General features: G+C 40.0%; 3 protein-coding genes across 3 annotated transcripts in view; all 3 read left to right on the top strand.

The window, feature by feature from the left end:
* Positions 1-15,589, top strand: part of LOC148741234 (GFP-like fluorescent chromoprotein amFP486) — a 164,959-nt gene that overhangs the window by 146,286 nt on the left and 3,084 nt on the right. The window lies entirely within an intron of this gene.
* The window catches only part of LOC111344517 (GFP-like fluorescent chromoprotein amFP486), a 124,577-nt gene that overhangs the window by 106,488 nt on the left and 2,500 nt on the right, over positions 1-15,589 (top strand). The gene's annotated exons all lie outside the window — the stretch shown is intronic.
* Positions 190-1,401, top strand: LOC148741235 (uncharacterized). The gene has a single exon (XM_088737037.1). The coding sequence runs from the start codon at positions 190-192 to the stop codon at positions 1,369-1,371; it is 1,182 nt and encodes a 393-aa protein (XP_088593163.1). The 3' UTR covers positions 1,372-1,401.

The raw sequence follows: 15,589 nt of genomic DNA, 5'->3' as shown, positions 1-15,589 counted from the left end.
AATATACCAGTCAATAACCAAGCGACTTGGTCAGCCAAGCATTGATTTGTTTGCATCTCGCTTAAATAAACAATGTACAGTCTATGCCTCCTGGAGGCCTGATCCAGATGCACTGTTTGTTGATGCATTCTCTGCCAACTGGAATACTTTCTTCTTTTATGCTTTCCCTCCATTTAGTCTGATTGGGAAATGTCTGGAAAAAATTCAAGCAAACAAAGCAGAGGGAATACTGGTGGTGCCCTTCTGGACATGCCAAAGCTGGTATCCCAAACTGATGCGACTACTTGTGGCTCCTCCACTGATCATCACACCCAGGGCAACACTCCTAACACTACCAGGGTGCCAGAAACTTCATCCACTGAGGAAAAAGCTGAATCTGTTAGCATGTCATTTATGCGGAGACTCTACGAAAACAGAGGCTTTTCTGAAAGAGCAACCAACATTGTCTTGCAATCCTGGCGCCAGTCATCCCAGAAACAGTATGATGCCCACATCAGGAAATGGCTTTTCTTCTGCACTAAAAGGCAAGCGGATCCTATTTGCCCTACTATAGGTTTGGCTGTGGAATTTTTGACAACCCTTTATGATGAAGGATTGAGCTACAGCAGTATAAACTCTGCAAGATGTGCCCTGTCTGCTATTTTAGACAGTCCTGACTCAGTTCACCATACCTTTGGTGGGCACCCTGATGTCAAGAGGTTCATGAAGGGCGTCTTCCAAAGTAGGCCCCCTCTTCCTCGTTATGGAAAAACTTGGGATGTCAACTTGGTACTCCAGTACATTGGCACTATGGGCAACTCCCAAGAACTCTGTCTTAAGGACTTGACATTGAAACTCGTGATGTTAGTTGCTTTAACCACAGCCCAGAGAGGGCAGTCATTGTACTTTTTAGACACTCTGAACATGGTACAAGAGGAGACTGCTTATACGTTTCTGCTTGATAGTAATTTAAAACAAAGCAAACTTGGCAGGTCAACCTCTGAATTAGTTGTTAAGTTATATGCGTACCCACATGACCGCAACCTTTGTGTAGTCAATGCTTGTTCAGTATACCTTGATAAGACTAAGTCACTACGTGGCAGTGAATCTCATTTGCTCATAACTCATCAGAAACCACATAAGAGAGCCAGCAGAGACACAATAAGACGCTGGATCCAGCAAATGATGTTGAAGGCTGGCATAAGTATTAATGTTTACAAGCCTCATAGTACCCGCTCAGCTGCAACCTCCAAGGCTAAGGTCAACAATGCCTCCCTTGCTGAGATAATGCAAACTGCTGGGTGGAGTTCAGCAGCCACTTTCGCTCGGTTTTATGATAGGGAGATTGAACAAGGTTCCTTGTTTACTAACAGGGTACTCAGCTTAAGTTAAATTGGTATTAAAGAGCTTCTTCTGATTATAGCGTGTGCTATCAGTTGCTTTGAAATCTCACGTGACTTCGTAGTGCGTATGATGACGAGGCAGAATCAAAAATTAAACGAGACTTACCTTAAGTCGATGTTTGATTGGGATTCTGCCGAGTCATCAGTAGCACAAGAAGTCACGCCCATACCCTGTAGAGGTATTTATACCCGCCCACACTTCTTGTGCTACTATTCACCTGATTAGCACACTCAAGGCTTTAAAGACTGACCACTTGAGCGGCTGGTGCTTTCTCACGTGACTTCTTGTGCTACTGATGACTCGGCAGAATCCCAATCAAACATCGACTTAAGGTAAGTCTCGTTTAATTTTTGATTTACCGCCGAATGAGACTTTACGGGCTAAGCAAATTACAGTTTTCCAACATATCTGACGAGGAACTTGATCACCAAGTGCATGAAACAACGAAATAATTTCCACGTTGCGGTGAGGTACTCCTGAAACAGCTATTGTATGAAAACGGGGTTAAGGTTCAACGAATGCGGCTGAGAGATAGCTTACACAGAGTACATGGATTAGGTGTCCAAGAACGAACAAAAGGACGTCTCCAAGAAGAGTGTACAATGTGAAGGGTCCTAATGAGTTATGGCAGGTTGATACCAATCACAAGCTAATTCGTTGGAATTTTGTTATTGTAGGTGGAATAGACGGATTTAGCCGGTTGCCCGTAATGCTGGAGTGCACTAGTAACAATTCGGCTGCTACTATTCTCAGATGATGCTTTTTAGATGCTGTTCATCAGTTTGGTATACCAAGTAGGGTTCGAAGTGACAAGGCTTTAGAGAATGTTGGCATAGCTGATTTTAGGATTGAATACAGAGGGGGTAACCGAGGTAGCATGATTACAGGAAAAAGCACAAATAACCAACGCATAGAACGTTTATGGAGGGATGTGTATGAAGGACTTTTGGGTTTTTATTATGACCTGTTTTACTTCATGGAAGACAACCAAATCCTTGACCCTTTAAGTGACGTTCATCTTGCTGCACTTCACTTCATATATTTACCTAAGATCAACGAGAAATTGAAAATATGGCAAAATGCCTGGTCTCGCCATCGCATTCGGACCACGAGGTCTAGTCCACTTCGGCTGTGGTTGGCTGGACAGATGCAAGATCCTGGGCCAGATGTCTCAATGTTGTATCTTAATAATTATGGTGTAGAAGGAAATGTCACTGATGATGAAGACAGGGACAACAGGCCAATGTTTTGTCCGCTGGTAATTGAAATTGATGAACCTTGCAAAACTGAACTTTATTCAAAAACATACACATCCTTCAACCATGTAAGTGAAGACTTTCAAACAGCAGCTGAAGTTATTCAAAGACACAAAGGAAACTAACCTTGGTGATTCTTTGTAGAACCTTATTACAATCTTGATTTCCAAACAACAGGGGAAATGTGATTGATTAGACAAATTGCAGCTTTGAAAATTTATAGTAAAATATCAGTCACTTTTTTGCTGTGAAAGGCATCTAGCCAGAAGTATGTTAACTGAAAAACCAAGATTCTAAGCAAGTTCAAACAAGAAACTGTTTGCTGTACATCTAACTAGATTTACACTTTAACCCTTTAAGCCCCAATAGCCCGTGGCCAGCAATTTCTCCTGACAGCATACCACTGCTATCACAAGATACACAGGGACTATGGTGAGGAGAATAGAGCATATTGATATTGGCGGTTGAAGGGTTAAACAAACCTGCCTAGTTGTCATTTAGTATGAGTTACTCATATTATTATCACTGGTTTAAATCAGTCCACAACCGATGAATGGACTACTTAACGGTGCCAACTTCAAGACATCATAAGGGTAGTAGCCACTAAGAAAAAGGGTCTCAAGGCAATTCACAAAAACTGCCTTTATGATCTGCAAAGTCAGGAACTTCAAAGGGTACAGCATTAATGCACTGCAATAAATCAAAGCCGCCACATGTTCGAAGGGCGGGAAATCCTTCTGGTTCCCCTTGACTATCCAAGGCATCTGAGCTAATCTTTTCCTTAACGGTATTCTCATCGTCTTCAAGATCGAGCTTAATCTTCTTCAGTCCAAGTCCAGCTTTGAAAATTATTTGCTTTTCAACTGATGTAGGCGTTTTAAAACAAAACCGGTCGGCTAAACAAACAAAGTGAGCGGTCCATAGCTTCGACCTTGTGGTTGTTTTTCTTCGGTTATAATCACTCCCAGAGGCTACTTTCCCTTGCATTCGCGGATTAAACAAAGCTAATCGCTCTTCTCAATTTCTTGATGTGGATGCATGGGAAACTTCGGAATCTGCCTGCTTCCTTGCTTTGCAAAGATTGCGAAGACGTCTACGTTCGCCGATGACAAACACCAAGTCGAGCTAACTCGCTGTCTGAAGCTGAAATTACGGTGTTAACTTCCACGTTCTCATCACTGAATCTGTCAAATAGAGTTCCCAAATTCAGTTCTCGAAGTATGTCATCCATAAATTTAATAGATAAAAATGACCTGTAAGGTTACGGTTTATACGAAGGCGGGAAGAAATTGCTCTTGGCGCGTTATCGGTGTGTACGTCATGTATCGTACATGTTCACTGACCGTAGCCGCACGCTGACCACGTGATGAATCGAAACGGTGGGCTTTGAGGACCAGTCTCACGAATACGATGTGAGCATGTGCTTTGGAGTAGTTTAGATGACCAGATATACTGGCTCAGCGAATACCATATTGCAAATGCACCGAATATAATGCTGTATGAACCGAATCGCTGGGCACCGAGTAGCAAGTTGTTTGCACCGAGTAGCAAGATGTTTGCACCAAACCAGATGCTAAACTAACCACAAATCAGGTGCAAACTGACTACGTAAAGAGCACAGAGCATGGCAAACTATTCACCGAATATAAAGAAAGCTGCAACGCTAAAATTGATCCAAGCACCGAGTATAAAGCGGTTAGCAGTGATTAATAATGGCTTTCCCACCAGGTATAATGTTGAAAGTACCGAGTACCTTGGATAAAGAGCAGAGTATAAGGTGACTGGCACCGATTATAGCAACCAGAGCACCACATATCTTGATACAAGCACCGAAAAAGATAAGAAAAGCACCACGGATAAGAAAACAAAATATCATAAGACAGTTATGGCGTTCCATACAAATCCTTTCTTATGTCACCTCCTTCAGTCATAATTCTCTTTGCCAAAATTTCGTCCTCTCTCGCTTCTTCTCGTGATTTACGTTTTTTCCTCACTTCCCACTAGTCGCCTTTCTTTTCGGAAACGTTCATCACCTTCTGCTTGCTCGTACATGTATCACCTGCATCCGGCGCCTTGAGCGGCACGACGGGTTGACCGGTCCAGCTTGTAACTTGATGATGATGATGATGATAAAATTTATTTATGTGTCAATGTATTTAGCTGACGCTAATTGAGGACACAACGTAAATGAATAACGTATTACGTTCTCCGGAACCTCCGTATTTTCTATGAAATTGACGAAGTCAGACAACTTATTAACTTATGCAGACATCTACATCTATAGACATATTTTCAACACTCCGCATTTTCCCCACTCCTCATTTTCCACACTCCTCATTTTCCACACTCCTCATTTTCCACACTCCTCATTTTCCACACTCCTCATTTTCCACACTCCTCATTTTCCACACCCCGCACTCCGCACTTTCCACACTTTTCATTTTCCACCTAACCGCTCACTACTAGAAAAGCGGACATGATTCTTACAGTGTTGCGCAACGTTTTATATTTCTAGAGGTTTGTATGGGATGTTATCGGTTTGCCTTAAAAGAGAGAAAAAATGTCTCGTTTTGAAATAGAATGGACTTACCTTATTGCCTTGTTTTTTACTTTGTTTTTTCTTTGTTGATTACCAAGGTCTCAGGCCATTTTTGAAGCGTTTTCGGCGAGTTAGCGCTATTTTGGTGTTCAACTGCTGAAAAAGGGTGTCTCGAAAACGCAGACCTCGAAATCACAGACCACAGAACGGTTGCTTTGTACGACTGTACCAACAAATGATTTTATATAGTAAACGTATAAACGTTAAAATTGCGATAGCGCTTGTAAATTCTATATGCGACCACGTCAAGGGCTAAGGACCGGGAATTCAGTGATCTCGTCTGATAACATCAGTGACAAAGGAAGATAGATAAATCTGGTAATTACATACTGTCTACACAAATGAAAACTGATGGTGCACAAGTCGCCTCGAAAGGCACACGCAGGACCTATGCCAGACTGACAACTCAACAGGTTTAAGTTGGGAACAAATATCTCGGCGAGTTTTTGAAAACTATTATGTTGCATCACTCCCCACCGGGTTATTAAGCAAGTTAATGGGTCATTACTGAGTTGAATTTTGCACAACATTGGACATCTCAGAATTTATATGGGATGCTTTTAAACACCAAGTTTTTACCAGAATACATTAAGCGTGGCGTTTGCCATCGGTGGCCATTAACTCGATGTTCAAGTTGATTATTCAATAAGCTTCGGTTGCTCTTCAGAAACTTGTTCCAGCGCTCTTTTCAGTTGTGTTTGAATACTTTAAGTCGCTTTTTCAAGACGTTTCTTTAATAGGGAGCACTTTGGTTAGGTTTTTGGGTTATTTTTCCTTTTCTGGTGTCGTACTCTGGGACAAAAACGATATAACTTCTAAAATTATGGCTGTTCCCTCGAGAGGAATACCGCGTTTAACGGGTTCTGTTAGGTTTTCCAGTTGTAAAACGGAGGAAAGCGTGATCTTGGTTTCACTGGATCCTAGAAACAGCAAATTTATTGAATTTCTGCTGCATTGTCCAACGCAAAACGAGCAACCTGGTAATTTTTAAAGTATTGGACTTGGATGCTGTAGTTACTCAAAAACTGCTCCGATGCAGATTGCATGTTATTTTCTGCTATGATTCTGTTTCAAACAATTGAAAATTCAGGACTTGAACATGTCGATTTCATAATTTCAACTTCAGGCCTTAAATTCTTTGAATTTAGGTGTTTGTTGTGCAACTGATTCTATAAAATAAACAGTTAGGGCAGTTTTTTCGAGCACAATAGAGAAGGAATTTATTCTGAATAAGTTCATGCCATTATCGCTTTCTTATTTCTTTGGTAATGGCTTCCAGAGCTTTTTTTGGCACTAAAACCAGCGGTTCCGGACACGGCTCCGGCGGCAATGGCTTTTCCGCCGGCCATTAAGGCGGGAAAGAGGGCCGCTGGCGGGAACAGACCGACACCGCGGAAATACGTTTTTTAGGGCACGATACAGTATTTTACTGGTCACCGGACACCTCAACGAATCCACGAAATGCCGGTAACTTTTACAATGTTTTTCGCCGTGAGTCAAATCGACAGCGTAAAAAGTCAAAACTTAGAAAGAATACTGTAAACTTAGCTTTGAAACTCGGCTCACCTTTTGGATAGTTTTAAAGCTCAATTATATAATTTGCCAAAGCCGAACTGAAGTTGCACACGATATGAAATTGTTGTTTTTCGCTGGCGGCTCCGTGGCAACTAAGGTTTGTTTATAAAAGAGCTTATGCATCAAGGCTAAAAATGAGACGATTTTTGAATGGTCGAGGCGGTGATCTGAGGACGCTGCACTATCAGGTTTGTAAAGCAGTGGCTTGAGCCGTATAAATCGGCATGTCAACGGCATTTCGGTCAGATTCGCCGAAAAGAAGACAACACATGCCCGTGTAGCACGGCCACCCTATCCCCACTAGTTACTGTATGTATCATAGTTGGCCAAAAAACCTACGACTGTAACATGCATAGGACTGAAGCCCCCAAAAGTACAAAGACTGGCTCAACTAGAGGAAGAATAAACCGAGGTATGCTTTAAGTACAAAATGTTCATTATAATGATAATAAAGAAGTTTTCACTTTAGCACCTTAGTTTGTAATTTTTTTTTTTCTGAGAAGCTGCAATTTTATTTCTGAGCAATAGTTTTACTTTCCCAACAAGTATTTCTCATTCCAATTATGAATAATTTGTAGTATGTCTTTTTTTTAAGCTGCTTTTCCCTCACTAATCATTTTATTTTATTTATTTTTGCTTTTTCTTTTCTTTCTTTACTAACTTAATGCCATCTGCAACATAAAATATACTGAGCTAACAGAATACTTCTGCTTTATTTAGCTCCCTGATTCACAAAGTAACATTACCGTCTTGGTACTACTAGAAAACAAATTTTTAAGAAACAAAACTACTGTAAGGTAAAATAATTATTATAATATAATTTAATCTATGTGAATAAAGCACTGCATTGTCTTTTCTCGTAGTGCACCTGCCTTGAATGAATCAACTATCTTCTAAACTTGATTTCTTATATTCAGAAGCTGCCTGAGTTATAAACAAAGAACTCTTGTTGGTGTTTATGAGGTGTAAAGAACATAATGATTATGATGATTAATCTTCCAAATTAGAAATGTCAGAGGGAAATTATCAGAAGTATTTTCTGAAGTCGAACAAATGAAGTTAAAAAATGTTCAGGAGCAAATTGATTAGATTAAGTCAGCTGTCAATTCCCAGTTAACAGTAAGTCATGAGGAGTAACCAAAAGCTTGTAATTAGCCTGTGTACTGCTGTGCCCATCTAGTCAAATAAAAATCAGGGATGGGATATCCCCAAACATGAGCAATGATAGCACCATGCAGATATCCTTTTCCCAACTTATTACAGGGGAGGGGAGCACTGGTATGGCTATACTAGTTGTAGTCAATAAGAAATTCTCAATGAGTTTCAGCAATATACATATATTTTGCCACCTTGAAAAAAAATGGTTGCAAGTCAAATAGGAATGTTTCATAATGATTTTCTCAGTGTGGGGATATGATGTAATATTACTGATGGGGATCTTAATCATCCTTACAGTGCTTCAGAGCATGTGATGTATATGATTCCTTAAGCACATGGAAACTATGCAAAGCTATGCAAAGGTAATCTAAAAAAAATGAATTGAAGAAGAAGAGTAGTTGATTATTTGCATAAATTAATGCAATGCACATGCAAGATAGTGGAATATACTTCAGGTAAACATACATGTGCCTGTAAAAGTTTCAAATGACTGAGTTATAAAAATATAATAATAATAATCATAATCATAATAAAAAAGTGGGTTTCATTGAAAATGCTTTCGTGTAAAACAAATAGAGCTGTTTGGGAAATTAAAGTAGCAGTTGTAGTAACAGGTACAAGCAAACGTACCAAAGACAAGTAATGGAGATCTACAATCGATTAATATCAATAAAGACTTAATTCAAGATAAATTGTAAATGAACCAATCATGTTGGACGGTCTCAATTACAAACAAATCACAATTTCTTCGATTTCCACTCCCTTTGTAAACATCACCATTATATGAGCTTAAGTCAGGCGTTATTCTGTTCATGAGAGATAACTTGTTGATAAAACTGCAAGTATATGAAATAAACAAGTGTTTTCATATTTTAATTTGGATATATCAACAAATTTGAAATGGTAAATTGGCAACCGTAACGATTACAAAAGCTAACGTTTCGAGCGTTACGGACACCCGTTCTTAAAGGCACAGAAAATCAGAAAGGTGGAATGGCGAAAAATCAGTCTAGAAAAGTAAAATTCTCAACTAAGCGAATGATTTCCAAAATGAAAAGGCACCGCACGTCGGCGCAAAGTGAGTGTGAATATTTTCACAACTATATAATTACGTGTATCGCTTCATGCTAATAACACTTAAAAATCCAACCAGTCTTCAGACTCGCTGGAAAATTATCTTACAGAACTAATCTCTTGCTTTGTCTGGATAACTATCGCTGTTTTTGACAATTCTGAAGGCGAGGGCGACTGACGAACCACGATCGCACTTCGTAACGACGGCCAGCTTAAGTCAGCAAACAGCACAAAACTCCAAACAAAATGACTCCCCAGTACCGCTATTTGTTAAGACGTGGTTTTATTATTAGAAACCCATTCAAAGGATCAACTATAACAAACAAGGAGAAGTATCATGGATATTTTCCGACTTAAAACCATGCAAAAGGCCGATGTTTTCATCGACCTCAGTCCAAAAACACATGGAAGCACTTGGCAGCCTAATGTTGATGACCACTGACCACTGTGACGTCACCAAAACGTATTTCCGCGGTGTCGAACAGACCACTCCTCTGTCTCTTAGTCCCTTCTCGTTTTGATTCGTCGATTTTTGTTTCGCCATCTTTGATGAGAATCACGCGTGAATTACTCAAGAAATAAGTATACCTTTGGGTCTGCTTAAGTTTTCATAGATTTAGTTACACTCTCACAAGGTAACCACGCGATAAATGAGTTAAAGGGCCACGCTCAACCAGGATGCATTGCAGGAGTATTGACTTTCTCAGTATTTTGTGTATTATAGAAATAGAAAACCTACCGTGTGTGTAATATTATTCGATTAAATCTTAGCAATCTTAATCGAGAACCGGCTTTTCATACCCTCATCTGGTTTGTTTATGTGTCTATCGTCTATTTATTACGTATTTTTGACGTTTCAATCCGCGTTCGCCATAATAAAGCCGTCGAAAAAATATTGTCCTACTCGACGAAAAGCCGCTGTATTCCATGGCTGACTAGATCAATTCAAAGGCATGGCATGAGTGAAATACAACTCTGTGATTTGGCAAGAAAACGAGTTTAGACTTTGCAGAAGCCCTGCTACACAGCATTGTGGTGGAAAATCAAATAGCAATCTCCTCTCAGTCTCTTGCATTGCGTGACAGACGGACGGAGGAACGTTTACAATCGATCTCAAGCCCAATCCCATGTAAGGTTTTTGAGTAACCTTTCATTAGCGGTGAGACAAATTCAGAGATACATTTCTCTTAAATTTCATCTTAAGATCCCACACTCTATGCATCTTTTGAAAACATTGTGAGTTTTTAGTTGAACATGGAGCGTGACGAATTTTTTCCTAGAAGCCCGTTGCGCTTCTCCTTTTACGAATCCTTTCTTCGCGCCTCATGAATGACACGTCATTCACTCTGACGAAGAGCTAACGCTCGAAAAGTCAGTTTTTTAACTCGTTACGGTGGCCAATTTAAAATTTCAACTTAGTTGATATAACCAAATTACCTTGTTACCCCCACAGACGCAGCACAGTTTCTTTAGAAACTTTCACCCTACCTGGAAACGAGTCAGGCGAGGAGTACCGCAGGAAAGTGTACTGGGACCGATTTTATTTAATATTTTCAGAAATGATCTGTTTTATCATGTAACACGTACCGAGCTGAATATTTATGCAGACGATCAATAAACATACGACTCTGGTGTAGATCCAGTTTACCTGGAGGAACGTATAACTCCCGATTTATATGTAACTTGTGTGCTGTCCAAAGTTTGCACTCTTTTGCCACCTCTCATAAACATCGGCAAAAATATCAATTTGACCACATATTTGCGAGGGCTGTAAAGTAAGGTTAACAGGTTAACTGCTTAACTGCGCCCAGCATTTACCAGATATAGGCAAATATATTTGCTGCAAATGTTACATCTACCAGCGTTGCTAAGGGGAGCAGACTAGATATAATGCATAGATGGTCTTTGCCACTGAGAAACACTGAGTAACTCTATAGGCAAAGGTGAAATTTGTCAGTTACATTTGCTCAACATGTGCTACTCAGGCAAATCCATTTTTTTCGTCCAGTGTTGGTTGAAAAGTGTGAAAGACGTCCTAAGTTAAATTCGAGCCACACTGGCTTCAGTTGGGACGGTTGAGAACACCTTAAATGTACATAAGATTTTTGTTTCGGAGAAAGAAAAATGTTGCGATAAACCTCGATATATGTTCTACACATATATTAGAAGAGAAGTCGACTGTGCGTTGATTTAAGATAAATACGATCAAGACATTTTTATTTCATAAACGTCTTTGTTACGGTACTATAGCAGGGCGAAATCTGTTAATTAACAGGACTTGCATCTGCTGGATGCTCATTCTTCAGAATAAAAAATCTGGAAAGGTGTCTTAGGAAAACAGCTGTATTACTGCCTCGTGCAAAATTGATCTTTATTAATAATGTCTATTAATAATGTTAATAGTCATAAGAGGCATAAACGTGTGGAGATGTTGAAGAACATTATGAAGATTTAAAAAAATTAAGTGAGTGATCAAATATGAACAGTGAAATCATATAGCAATAAAAGCGGCACTTTCTATTGGCGTAGTAACCCGCAAGGGATGTTGGGAGAACAGGAGAAAAATTGTACATCACGAGTTGGAGCATCCTTGGAGACCCAGGGGCTGTCGATTTCAAGTCAGGGCATAAAGAGCCCCTGGGGACATTGTCTTACAAGACTAGTTCCAAACGGTCGCAGTCGTTCTGCCATCTGATTGGTGCCAGAAAATCTTTGTGTTTTTCTGCCCAATCAGAGTGAGGTGTACTTTAGAAACCTTTCGTGTGTTTTAACACGGACATATATGCCAGTAGCTCAGTTGCTCGCTATGATTGTTTGGACCGTGCGACGGAGATTTGCTTGAGGTGAAAAGTTTCAGTCTCAGCACACAATGTAAGAGAGATCGATCAGATTGTCCGCGAAAATTTTACCGGAAATTATACTGAATACTTTCGCAGGTATCACGAGAGAACGTGTTTTAAAGTTTGTGAGGTTTGTATACAACACGATGGTTGAAGTCATTGATATGTCGCTTTAAACGTTAAACGACATTTACTAGATTTTTTGCGTAATTTGCTGTGACTGAAACTTTGCCAATCCCGTGAAGTTATTTCGTCGCACGGGCCACGCAGGTAGGTCGAGCAACTGGCGCTTTCGCCTACGTAGCTTTCTGCTTTCTGTGCGCGCCAAAATCTAATCTTCGCTTTGTAGTAAAGTCGGTCACAATAGGGCCAAGGTTGCAGAGAACGTTAAGTTCGTGGACGACCTCCAGCAAGCGCTAAGAGAAAGCTTAGCTGTGTTTCCGGTTAGCTAATTAAAATCTGAACAAAAACTTATTAACGAGAACATCGTGAAGAGAGATGTTTTCGGGCAGTTACCGAAGTGGTTTGGAAAGAGTTTAATCTTTCAACTGCTGCCTAGAGTGTTGAAACTCTTGAGCTGGGAAGGCCACGGATTCTCTTCTAGTCCCTTGGTCATTATCATTTCACCTCTTCTGTCGATTGTTGAAGACCAAGTTAAATACCTTTGATCATTGGGAATCGATCCGATGCTGCTTTCAATGGGAAAAACAAAACCAAAGACCAAGAAATATTGGATGGAAAGGGCGGGTTTGCTTTATTGCAAATGTCAGCTTAGTAATACAGGGTCATCTACCCACATCTAATAAACAAAAGTTTCCACGCTTAGCTTTTCTTTTTTTTCAAGCGAAGATTAGATTAGATTTTGGCAAGCACAGAAAGATACGCAAGTACCAGTTGCTCGACATACCTGCGTGGCCCGTGCGACGAAATAACTTCACGGGATTGGCAAAGTTTCAGTCATAGCAAATTATGCAAAAAATCTAGAAAGATTTAAGGTTAAATCTCGTTTAACGTTTAAAGCGACATATCAATGACTTCAACCATCGTGTTGTATACAAACCTCGCAAACTTGAAAACACGTTCTCTAGTGATACCTGTGAAACTATTTAGTATAATTTCTGGTAAAAATTTTCACGGACAATCTGATCGATGTCTCTTACATTGTTCGCTGAGACTGAAACTTTTCACCTCAAGCAAATCTCCGTCGCACGGTCCAAACAAACATAGCGAGCAACTGAGCTACCAGGATATATGTCCGTGTTAAAACACACGAAAGGTTTCTAAAGTACACTTCACTCTGATTGGGCAGAAAAACACAAAGATTTTCTGGCACCAATCAGATGGCAGAACGACTGCGATCGTTTGGAACTAGTCTTGTAAGACAATGTCCCCAGGGGCTCTTCATGCCCTAACTTGAAATCGACTCAGCCCCTGGGTCTTCGAGGATGGAGTTGGAGGCGAGTGATTTTCAAGAGGGTCTTAATGGGTTTAGTCCTTTGCCGTAAAACGGCGAAAAAATAGCCGTTAGGCGTGAAATTAACCAATTTCAACCGTTAGTCGCAATTTTTTTAATACAAATGAAAAGAAATAAATCTTGAAAGTACGATTCTAGAAGTACCCCGAGCACTAGTAATTGTTATTTCAGCTTTTGATATGTTAAGACAGTTTGCGCGCGTGATTTTTCTTGTTCTTTCTTCAGCCACCACTGCTTTCGGCTCTTGGATTTGTTTTTCTATGCATTGATTACAAGTTTGGAACTGACATCCCTGTCGAAGGAGCGATCGGAATATTTTAGGGCCTCAATGAGGTGAAGCAGGCTTAATTCGGGCGCGTACCCTCTTTTTCGGCCTAGCGCGCATTGCGTGACGGACGTATACAGTAAGAGAAGACGATATTGTCGTTGGTGGTCAAAAGATTGTCTACTGTTAAAAAAGGGTCTTCGTTTTCGTACTACGAAAACGAAGACCCTACGAAAACGAAAACGAAGACAGGGTCTTCGTTTTCGTACTACGAAAACGAAGACCCTGCATTAGCCAAAAGAATTGCTTATTTTTTAACGAGAATTTTCCAGCAGAGAAAGCTTAACGACCGTCAGAATCTATTTTAGCTACGAAATGCAGTAGAAATCGATTATTTATTGACATAACCTAAGAGTCATTTTTCCTGTACAGAAAGCTTTCTCTGTTATTCTGTCACGCGATGCTAACTATAAATGAAAGGCGGCTGGCGTTGGAATTCTGCCTGCTGTTCCAGAATAATAATATGTGTGGTAAGTTTACCCGAAGAAACCCTCGAGAATATTAACACCAAATTGGCTCGCATAGCGAAACAGAACAGACAAGACGGGCCGTATAATAATACGGGCAGTATAAATAATACGGGCAGTACAGTAATGGGAAGAAACGCGTGAAGTGTAATGTATTATATTACTAAGCGTTGTTACTGTTTAATGTGCGTTTAACTTGTAATTTTTACGGTTTTCTGTTTACAGGGTCTTCGTTTTCGTAGTTCGAAAACGAAGACCGGGGGTCTTCGTTTTCGTAGTACGAAAACGAAGACCCTGCATTAGCCAAAAGAATTGCTTATTTTTTAACGAGAATTTTCCAGCAGAGAAAGCTGAACGACCGTCAGGATCTATTTTAGCTACGAAATACAGTAGAAATTGATTATTTATTGACAGAACCTAAGGGTAAGTTCTCCTGTACAGAACGCCTTCTCCATTATTCTGTCACGCAATGCTAACCATAAATCAAAGGCGGCTAGCGTTCGAATTCTGCCTGCTGTTCCAGAATAATAATATGTGTGGTAAGTTTACCCGAGGAAACCCTCGAGAATATCAATACCAAATTGGCTCGCATAGCGAAAAAGAACAGTGACAAGACGGGCCGTATACGGGCAGTACAATAATACGGGCAGTATGATGATGAGAGAAACGCGTGAAGTGTAATGTATTATATCACTAAGCGTTGTTACTGTTTAATGTGTGTTTAACTTGTAATTTCTACGGTTTTCTGTTTACAGGGTCTTCGTTTTCGTAGTAAGAAAACAAAGACCGGGTGTAGCGTTTACGGCGACCAAAATCTAAATTCTCAAGTTCAAGGGCGTGTCGCTTCAAAACGCGGTTAACGAGGTGTTTGGGACTATTTTACTGATCGAAATGACAACCCAAAGTTGACTGTTTGCACGAATCTTTATTCTTGAAAGGCAATCGACCACGAACCACAATCAATGACGAAAATAACGATTATTCTGACAGTCAATCAATCTATCGAACGATCGATCGTAAACTGAAACAACAATACAACGAAGTTCTATCAATCTAACGAAAAGCCGCGGAATATGTGATCAAAGAATCGCGTGTTAAATACTGGGCTCTAAGTCTATAACGAGATTAACAATACAAGTAAAACAGAACAAAAGTTTGGAAACAAATTAAAGGAGTTTTGATGACTGATAAACAGCCCATTGTTCTATCTAAATGATGGGCGTTCACTGACTCGCAAATTGGCAAGAATTTGGCCTTTAAATCTTAAATCTATACAGATCATTGCAATATTTGTTTGTATATTGTCACCCAACACTGAAAAGACTGGAAAGGAAAAAACAAAGTTACAAAGGTACTCACATATCGGTCCCGCTTGTGCCAGAGGTTGAGAAAACGAAAGGGCGAAAGTTTACTAAGGCTATTCAAAACTTACGAAGAA

Source organism: Stylophora pistillata, chromosome 1, assembly GCF_964205215.1.
Source record: "Stylophora pistillata chromosome 1, jaStyPist1.2, whole genome shotgun sequence".
NCBI lineage: Eukaryota > Metazoa > Cnidaria > Anthozoa > Scleractinia > Pocilloporidae > Stylophora > Stylophora pistillata.
Note: the sequence above shows the minus strand (reverse complement) of the source record. Positions and strands in the feature narration are given on the sequence as shown.